The sequence below is a fragment of the Trichogramma pretiosum genome, unplaced genomic scaffold (assembly GCF_000599845.2).
Source record: "Trichogramma pretiosum strain Unisexual culture from Peru unplaced genomic scaffold, Tpre_2.0 scaffold17, whole genome shotgun sequence".
Lineage (NCBI taxonomy): Eukaryota > Metazoa > Arthropoda > Insecta > Hymenoptera > Trichogrammatidae > Trichogramma > Trichogramma pretiosum.
In genome coordinates, this window is record NW_019641225.1 from 1,993,118 (window position 1) to 2,003,395 (window position 10,278).

Below are 10,278 nucleotides of genomic sequence, written 5' to 3' on the forward strand. Positions count from 1 at the left end.
AAACGTATCGAACGGCTCGATAAAAAGACGACGAGGTTGCGGCGGCGGGACCTTTATTACATTTATATCATATAAACTCGAGAGGTCTATATCTATATTGTATGGCTAACGAGGCGTGCGCATGGGGTAATATTAAAGGTCACCCACCCGCGATCTACGCGCTCCGAAATTATTATATCCTTCGTTGCTACTGTCGAGGTAAAATCAGAAAAGTGTCCCGCAAAAAATAAAAAAAAAATAGCTACGTTCGTAACGCGAGATGATCGATCTTTGCCTACTTATATGTCCCCCACCGGACCAGTCGTCAATGCAAACACAAAAGCAGCTCCCAGTTGGCGAACGCGCCACTGATGAGCAGACGAGCTACATTTATAGGATGGACAGACGGGAGATGCAGCACAACATGTTAGGCTCTATATTGCTATACACCAGGACTCGTCCGACGAAGAAGCACATATTACAGTCGATCACGGGCGCACTTGCCATTATATTGCCTCGTGCACTATACGCGCACACTATTTATACAGTATAGTAGGAGAAAGAAAGAGACGTAATCTCTGATTTTGCGTGTTGCGGATGTGTGAAAAGACATTTGTACTCTCTCTCTCTCTCTGTACGTTTAAGCTGTAGGGGCGTCGCCGCTGCCTTCGATGTTAACTTCTGATTAAACGTCTCCTGAACATTTTCATTTTTCTTCCTGCGCCACGCGAGCAGTGACATAATTAACAATGCTTATATAGTAGCTGCTCTCTGCTCTGCCTTCGATCCATAGTATATAAAACTCTCCATTTCCAAGCAGCAATCAAAACGAGCTTCGCATTAATACATACACACACATATTACTACGAGAAGCAAAAAAAAACGAGATCTTATCCCCACAGTTCACGGCGTGAACCCTTTTCAGGTTTCCTAAAGCAGCTTTTGGGCTCATCGAACGATCTCTTGATGCACTGCCATCATATATACTTACTCGAGCTGAGTCGTCGCATCTGTCGTCGTATATATAATGGCGCGTGCTCGCTCGACTGTACCCCCCACTCGCACACAAGTACATGAACGTAAAGAAAGATCAGATTGGCTATTTACAAGTTAATCGATGATAAATGCCGTCAGATAGGCGCGAGAGATAGATAAATAGAGACATGTGCGCGCGGCCGGGGAGGCTTAGCCGAGCGCAAAATACCCAATAGGCGCACGCACGTAGAGTCTCTATATTATACTTGCGGTGTTTCGAATCGATGATGTCGATGATGTATGCCGCTCGAATTAACTCGATTGAAATAATAAATTTTATTCAACATTCATTAACGATGCAGGTATCGAAACGAGAAAACGAAAATAAAAATTATTTTCAACCCGAAAGAAAAACTAGATTATCATTGTTATTATTATTATTATTATTATCCATATACATTATTTATGTATAAATACGTGTCTCGTGTATACTACGCACCGTTGAGGGAGAAAAAATTGACGTATATCTACGCGGGTACTTCTTTTGTCCTCGTACGCCACTCCCGCTGCCGCTGGAATGAAAAAAATGTAAACAAGATTCCACGCTCGCGCGAGTGCATGAAAACAACGAAAAAAGGTATATCTATACCTACGGTATATATTTATACGAAGCATCGGCAAGAAAAAAAACTCGCGTCGCGCGTATAGATACGTGTATACTCGCAGGTGTGTCTATACACCATGCACCGATGCATCGACCGCACATGCTATATAAGGTAAAAAAAAGCTCGCGACGACTCGCTGGGCGGGTGGAGAAAAAATCGAAAGCTCGCGAAAGAGCGAGAGAGAGAGAGAGCTGCGCTGCACACAGCCCCCGGACTCAGAGTCACAGTCGATAAAGCCATTAGCATTTAGACGAGCTGTCGCGCGTGACTATCTCTCTCTCTCACTCTCAACGGCGCGCACACAACGGCTCGAAGCTCACCGGGCTTGTTATACGACCTGACTCTCTTTTCTTCTCTCTCGCTAGCTGCTGCGCTTGCTCGTTCGTTCGTTCGCGTCGCTTCGGCTGTGTAATAGCTTGCCGTTACGTGCGCCCCGCACGATTCTTTTTCTTTGTGGAGTTTTTATTTATTTATTTATTTATTTTTTTTTTTTAGTTTTGAATTCAACAAGATATCCGCAATGACTTCTTTGCGCTCTTTTGTATTTGATGGAGCCTCGATCTGTGGCTTCTTTACAAATTTGTACACGTAACATCGGAGATTTTTCGAACGAATCATATTTACCCTTTGCGGCTATTAATTAAAATTATTCCGGCAGATATTGTAAATTGATATAAAACAAAAGCTCCGAAATACGTGCGCGCTCGCACGCGGGAATTCGAGAATACGCCCGCGTCGTTACACAAAATATTCATCGCCGTGAAAATACGCGTTGATTTATTTATAATAATATTGCCGTACACGCGTGCCGAGTTGCTTTGCGTGTTCTGGAATCCTTAAAATTCGAGCGAGCGTTAATTTTTCACCTCGATTCGGGCGCGCGGAAAATCGAAACGTGTATGTATACCAGTGACATTATATCACTCGATACAAATGGAAATTATTAAATAATCGTGATAATTTATACTTGTATACCGACGAACGATGATGATGATTAAAAAAAAAAAAAAAAAAAAAAATAAAAGATTTTTCGTATTTATAGTCAATTTAACTGTTTTATACAGCGCTGATCAACTCTGTAAATATACGCGCGAGAGCTTGCGCTCAAGCTCACTCGATCCGCATTTTTATTTATTATTTTCCAATGACTCACCTCCTCCTCTTTCGATCCTTTATAATATACACACGTACACAAGCTCGCAACAATTTTTTTCGTTCCTTTCTCCGCTCCCATTTTCCATTCCATCTCGACCAACTTTTTTTATTTTCAGCAGCGGGTATCTGGCAGAAAAAAAAAGAAAACGAGGAAAAAATTCATATTTTTATCTCACGCCCTTTCGCGCGCGCGTGATATGCCTTTCTTCCTATTATCTTTTTTCCCCGAGGCTCTTCTCTCTCTTTTTTTCTTTTTTCACTATTTATACCGAGTGTCTGGCGATGTATGGATGCAGCTACTATAGATCGTATACATATGCACCAGCACCATGGCATCGCTGTATGCACTCTATATACATAGCTCGTCTTGCATCGGATATGTATGCACGTGCGATCAACGTGGAATATTTATATGTATAGGTACGCGGGACTTTTCGACCGATAGCCATTTCCTCGCTTTGATTATTTCGATTCCTCCCCCTTCCGTACATTCATATGCTTTTTTCCCCCTTTTTCTTTCTTGTACGAATTGATCATTTCCCAGCACGTACGCATTTCACGGTCTGACTGCTCTGCTTCTCTCCTCAGTTTATCTCTTTTTTTCTCTCTCTCTCGCTGTTATAACTCTCACCTCTCTTTCTACCCTCGCTCGTTTCTCTCTGATGCGTTATGCCTATTTTAGTTTCCAACGGTTTCGAGCTTTCGATGAATAAATAAAAAAAAAAAAAGAAAGGCACGAAAGTCAAAAGAAAAAGTCACAGGATGCGTGCACTCATCGGTCGATACCCGTTATACGAATGAATAAAGAAAAAAAAGGTAAAAGTAATTAACCGAAGCGCACGCGCGCGCGGCGATATAATAAATAGGCGCGCCAGGGGAGTATATTATATAAGTGGAAAAAAGAGTCGAAGTAAATTGCGCTAAAGTATAATGTACCCATCTACAAATGTCAAAGGTTACAACGTACTGCGTAGGGTTGGAAGTAGTACCAGTAGTAGTACATAGCTCGGCGCGTAGGTAGCTGATAAAGAAAAGCTTGTATGTATGTATGGGTGTTTATATGGTATAAACGTAACGTACGGCATAGCCCGAGAGATAGATATAGGTAGTAGTAGAGAGAGCTACAAGGGGCGCAAAAAGACGACCGCTGAATTGCCACCCAATCCAGTGTCCGCATTGCACACGTCTTCCTCCATCACCGACGACGACGACGACGATGCTGTATATACAGAGACGTATATAAAGAGAGAGAGAGAGAGACATATGGGCGGGAATGGATGATCCCGACGCGAGAGAGAGAGAGAGAGAGCCCCGACGGCGTTTCCATGTTATATCTATATAGGAGCTCGTCGCTCGCGAGAGAGGCAAGATACGCTATTAAAGGCAACAGCAGCGGAGCAGGAGCCAGTGTATTTCCCCTATATCGCCTCGCTCGCTCTCTTGCGCCCCCTTTCGACACACGGGGTGCTGCTGCTGCTGCAGGTAACCCATGGCAACCAGCAAGTCCTTCAGGGCTGTGCTCCGCTATGAATCCTCACTCTCTCTCACTTGCGCGCGCGATCCACGAGCTAGCTGAACGCACACACACACACACGCGCGTAGATATACACCTGTGTATATACTTACGTCTTTCAAGTACGTGCGTATGCTGCTTTTTGTTTAAGGTACAACTTATATACACACAGAGAACAGCTAAGTGTCAAGCTCGGTCGAGGAAAGCTTGTTTAAAACCCAACTATATATAGTGGTATGGATAATATGCTCGCGCTACTATAGGTGCAATATATACCCTTACACATACTCTCTGAGATGCCGAAGCTGCTATATAGGCAAGGTGGTAGGATGGGGAATTTTTAATGGCGAGACAAGCGACGACGACGACTACGCGAGCTTTTAGCCGAGATACAGCTAGCTCGTGAATTTTTATAATCCTCGCAAGAGCTTCGAGTCAATTATGCAGTTACCGCCTACGATGGAAGGAATTAGGGACGAAGAGAAGGTATATATGGATTAATTCCCTAAATTTCGAGCGTGCGCGGCGATCGAAAATTTGACCACGAGCCATCAAAGTATTAATGAACGCACACGGGCATGTGTGCAGGCGGCAGCAGAGATATATACGTATATATATAGTATGTACAGGGGCGCAAGTGTTGCCGGAAACACCGCAGAGAGATCACGCAAGGAAAAGCCACAATGCGAGAGAGAGCGTCGAATACAGTAGCAGAGCGACGAGTCGAAAGCGAGAACGAGAGAATGGAGCCATGTGCGTGTGTGTATCTGTTATATGTGTACGTGTGCATCCCCGCGAGAACGATGGAATGAGAGCGAGCTTCTGCTGCTGCAACCTCGGGCTCTAAACGAGCCTAGGGACAAAACATAGGGTTGCTGCTACTGCCTGTTGTTGCTGCCTCGAATATCCGCGTTGTAAAAGCGAGAGACTCTCTGAACGACGACGACGATGACGACGAACGCGAGTAGCATCCAGTAGAGAGATACAAACACACACACAACGAGGCAGCAGCATATAAAAGGCGAGATACCGAGCGAGTGGATGTTTAGAGGCGCGCAGGCAGGCAGCGAGCCCAAGCTCTATATATCTATATAGCGGGGTGGGAGGGAGGGAGAGAGACGCAGCAGCTGAGGGCAGCAAGCGAGAAACGACCCTCTAATAGCCGGGGCGGTGCTCTGTAGCTCTCCAGCAGCAGCAGCGACCCCCCCGCGCGCGCGCCCGACCGAGCGGTATAGCGTAGTAATAGCCCCCTATCTCTCGCGATTTTCCCGAAAGCCATCCTCTCTCTAACTGTGTTTCTTTACCCCTCTCGATGTATATACACACCCATACACACTTACACAGCGAAGAGATATACACCTCGTCGACACCCGCACACTGCCGCCGCCGCTGCTGCTGTTTGTTTATTTGATGCCTTTTCACTCTCTATTAGTCTCTCTTTCTCTCGCAGTACACCGCCGCTCCGCTCTCCTGTGCCGGGGCACTCCTACATTTTCTGATTAGCTGCATGTCACCCTATCTTCGCTCTTCTTTCTCTCGCTCACCAGGCTGGGGCTCCTATATATATATAAATACCCTTTCCCCCGAATTTATCCACGAATATAAGCTCCGGGGCTGCTGCTGCTGCTGCTCTCTCGGTTGTCGTTGTTGTTGTTTTTACGTTGATTCTTTTTTTCAACGCCTGATACGGCTCTTTCTCTGTTCTCAATTTTTTTATTACCCTTTTGCTTCTTTCTCTCTCTCTCTTTTCGCTGATGCTTCTTTCGCTGCCACCTACGTACGTGCTATATACGTACCAGTAATAGTAGCGGCAGCTCGTTGGCGTGAGAGGGTGTGAGAGCTGGGCAGATGCCGCTGTATCTGCGATTCTCTATTTTCCACCATTACTCTTCGACTTTCGCATTCTTCATTCTTTTCTGTACCCACCTCGCTCTCATTTTTTTTCTAGCACGTATTCGCTTCGTTTCACCATCGCCACCGCCACCCTGTCTATTTGTGTGTGTATGTGTGTACGTGTGTAATATTGTGCATCACGAATCTTTGCTTTTTTTCCATAAATAATATACACCCACACGAGTGTGTGTGTGCAGCGCCAGCGAGCTTTTTTGTCTATCTCTCTCGCGATGTGTGCATGTGCTCGTGAATCCATTCGTGTGAATTTTTGCCATCTATCGTAGACGACGCGTGCGTTACATTTTTGGCGGACGTAGGATTATTCCATCTCGTCTCTGATTCTTTTGTTTCTACCAAACGCGCGGCGCCGTCTCTTCGTCATTTTTCGTCCATTACCCCCGCTGCTGAATATTTTCTTGAACAAGAAAAAAACATATATAAATTTCAATCATGTTAAAATGGACGATCGAAGACATATTTCATAATTTGTATGCGCGAAGTTTGTGCTTGCAACAACTCGAGATGAATGATATTTTCAAACTTTTGGAAAGAAGCAATGCGCATCGTTTGTGGGATCCTAAGGACACTTTAGGGACTGAATCTTTGAGGATAAATTCCTGGGCAAAAATTGCGATGATTACAGGTTACTTACTAATATCAAAACACTTATATAAGAATGTAATGTTAATCACTTGTGAGTTTCTAAATATTTATGTACACGCCACCTGTTGGCAATATATACAATTTCAAATTAATCGAAAACTATGCTTTGATGTATACAATTGTCTGCACTTTGCCACTTGCAGGTTTATAAATGAAGGTACTCGCCCTCTAGTAGTAGAGATTTCAAATAATTGAAAACGAGTCGAAATTTTTTAAAATAGACAATTGAAATTATTTTTTCTGATTATTTAAAATTCACTTGATATTTGTATTATAACCGTAGCAGTAAAATCCCTGAAACATGCCAATAGCGCGATTTATTTAAAAACATTTGTTATTGTCATTTTTTGGTTATTATGCTACTTCTATGTGTTAAGAATTTCTTCATTTTTTTATTAAAAAAGTTATAATAAATATTAAAAATGACAATGCTAAAAAACACTTCTACTTGTATTATTAACTAATCTAAAAACCGTTGCGTAATGCACGAATCTTTCGTTTGAATTGAGACCATTTAATAACAAATCGACTAAACCTCTCCCACTCGATAGAAACTTACAAATTATACTGAAATGAGATACGGCTTGGCAACGCGCTCCCAATGTACGATGAAAACGATATATATATTATTGAAATACGCTTTCACCATTTGTAGAGCTAATAGATGTATGTAGCTTCTTGATGTTGCGTTCGAATGAATAGATCAAACAATGAATAGAAAAACGTTAGACGTACTGCGAGCGCGGTGAATGACCGAATAGACCAACTTCCCCACTCTGGCAAAAAAAATGCGAAAATCCAAGAGGACCTTGAACCGAGATGTCTAGTTAATCGTTGTCCGAACCGCTCTTGGCTATACTCGTACATTTTTTATTCAAAATCTAGTCAAGATTCATTGTCGTTTGTTTTGGCGAACGCGTCGGGTCGAGGACTTGCAGACGTTTGTCTATAACTAAGAAGTGTAAATGTGAGCATAAATTTAAAATATTTTTGGTCTTTTTAAATAGCACGGACATCGAGCTTGACTATCAAGATTAGAAAAAACATTTTTAAATATTTTTAAAATAAATCTATAATTTCAACGAGAGTAAGTAAGTATATAATGTGTTCATTATTACATTTATAGCTTCGACGTCACTTCGATAAAAAAACACGCAAAATTGTCGTGTCTCATTAAAAAATATAAGTATTGCTAAGCCAATGTCATGCTGTAAAATTTCATAAACGTCGAAAATCGTCAGTAAGAACAAAAGAAGTCTCGAAAATAACTTACCAACTTAAAAACCAGTCTAGTTTCTCCATCTCCGCATCAAACATGAAGACCCGCTCGATCCTGTGCCTCTTCCTCGGCTTGTGTCTCATCGCAGGCCGGGCAAATGGAAGAAAGCCTAGAATGGTCGGCAGCAGATTCGCCGAGGAGGGCCGATTCAAGTATCACGTGTCCCTGCAGATTCTGCAGAGCGCCGACCGTTGCACGGTGAGCTTCTGCGGCGGCACCCTCGTCACCGGGGTGTACGTCGTGACGGCGGCGCACTGCGTGACGCGACCCGGCCCCAATCGCGATTTCATTCGCGAGCCCATCGTCGCCGTGGCCGGAACGACGAATCTCGAGGACAAGGAGAGCGGACATCAGCAGCCGGTCGTTAAGATATGGATACCGAACTCGTACAAACATGGTCAATCGGTTCACGACATTGCAGTGTTAAAGGTATATTTAAATCTTATAATTGTTGTATTTTTTTCTTAAATGCTCGTTCATACTTTATACATTTCATTTTGCAGTTGGCAAAACCATTCCCACTCGGAGCCAGTGGACTAGGTAGAGCTCAAGTGGCGCAGCGATTCTCATACCCACCGGCATCACCTTTCGACGCCACCATGCTCGGCTTTGGCGTTTCCAAGCAGAAAAGAAAACCCGGACACGTCGATTCGGAGCCGGCCAGTCCCTATCTGAAATGGGCCCCGGCTCGTGGCAACTCCGTGCCCCAAGGTTCGGAGCCCTGCCCGTTGGCGCAGATCTGCGTCCAAGGCACCGACCACATTGACCAAGGTCATCTGCAGGGTCCCTGTTACGTAAGTTTGACATATTTTTTTTTTATTTCTGAAAAACGTCGTCACGCATTGACATGAAAATCGTGAAAATTTTTCAGAGAGACGACGGCAGTCCATTGGTTGATGAATCGACCAACCCCCATACCCTGGTTGGCGTAGCGAGCAGCTACAGCAGTCCCGTCTGTGGAAGTTACGCTAGATACACCAGAGTTTCAGCTCATGCGGAGTTCATAGACAAGATTCTCAACCACAACATTGATCATACGATTGTTTCAACGTCCACGAATGTCAGCCCTTATAACTTTGCCGATTTTCCTCATTGCTAATAAAAATTAATCTACACGATTCCCTTGATTGAATTTTTGATTTAATGATAAAAATACAATTTATTATTTAATCTGTATTGTTAATTTCGTAAGCCAAAAACTTATCAGTGTAATGGTGACTCTTTTATAATTACCAATTATTGAATATCGTTTAAGATTCTAATAAAAATAGAAAAATAGTAATAATAATAAAACCGCTATGAGTTTAGTCCCTCATGTTTTACTTGAGCATTTTTTGTATAGTGTTGTTGACGTATATTTTTTTGTGATGACTAGGGGAGAAATTATAAAGCCATTTTTTAATCAAGGGAACATTCTACCTTAGGTTACAGCAACTTTGATTCAACTGAACTTATGTGGAGAAAATTCAAAACTAGCGCTGAGAAAAAAATTATCTTGGAAAATGCCAAAATCAGTTTCATCATGTCCTTTACTTTACCTCGGTGTGTTTAAATTTTTACAGATCTGTCAACCGATTTGTCTAATGAAATCTTGTTCAAAATATTTATTTTCCTGTGGTTGATGTACTGAGTTATCAAAAAACTATCATTGCCTGAAACATAAAAACGAATAACTATACCTTTTTGTAGGCTTAATAACAATTGTTTTCGTGGGGTTTGTTATAGAACCAATTTTTAAATTTTCACTAATAAATTGGATATCCACAAATAATTCAGTGAAAAGAAGCTTATGTGTCCCCATTTACTCTGCGATCATCTTAGAAAATCATTATTGGATAGTTTTTTGTTTTATATTGATAATGGCTTTTATATTGATTGTTACTGTCAGTTTATTAAATTATTTTCAAGTGTTCACGATAGAATTCCTTGTACGAATGTTTTCAGTAATAGGGTAATCATGACACTACAATTAAGTTTTAAGAGTGCTTATTCAGCGGTGATAATAACCCAAATTAATTCACTTTTATTGCAGTGTAAAAATTTCTGATTATTTTTTACACCCCACAATGCTCACAGCATTGTATGTAAAAATCAATGAATGAAACATATGAAGTATTAATATTTGCCGTCTCCAAAATAGTGCTTACCCGAAAGTG

At 42.2% G+C, this 10,278-nt stretch overlaps 1 protein-coding gene across 1 annotated transcript; it reads left to right on the forward strand.

Annotated features, from left to right (window-relative positions):
* The first annotated feature begins 8,119 nt into the window (after positions 1-8,119).
* LOC106649100 (chymotrypsin-like elastase family member 1) lies at positions 8,120-9,231 on the forward strand. Its single transcript, XM_014366372.2, has 3 exons — positions 8,120-8,551; positions 8,626-8,916; positions 8,994-9,231. The coding sequence occupies exons 1-3, from the start codon at positions 8,159-8,161 to the stop codon at positions 9,219-9,221; spliced, it is 912 nt and encodes a 303-aa protein (XP_014221858.1). The 5' UTR covers positions 8,120-8,158; the 3' UTR covers positions 9,222-9,231.
* The last annotated feature ends 1,047 nt before the right edge of the window (positions 9,232-10,278 follow it).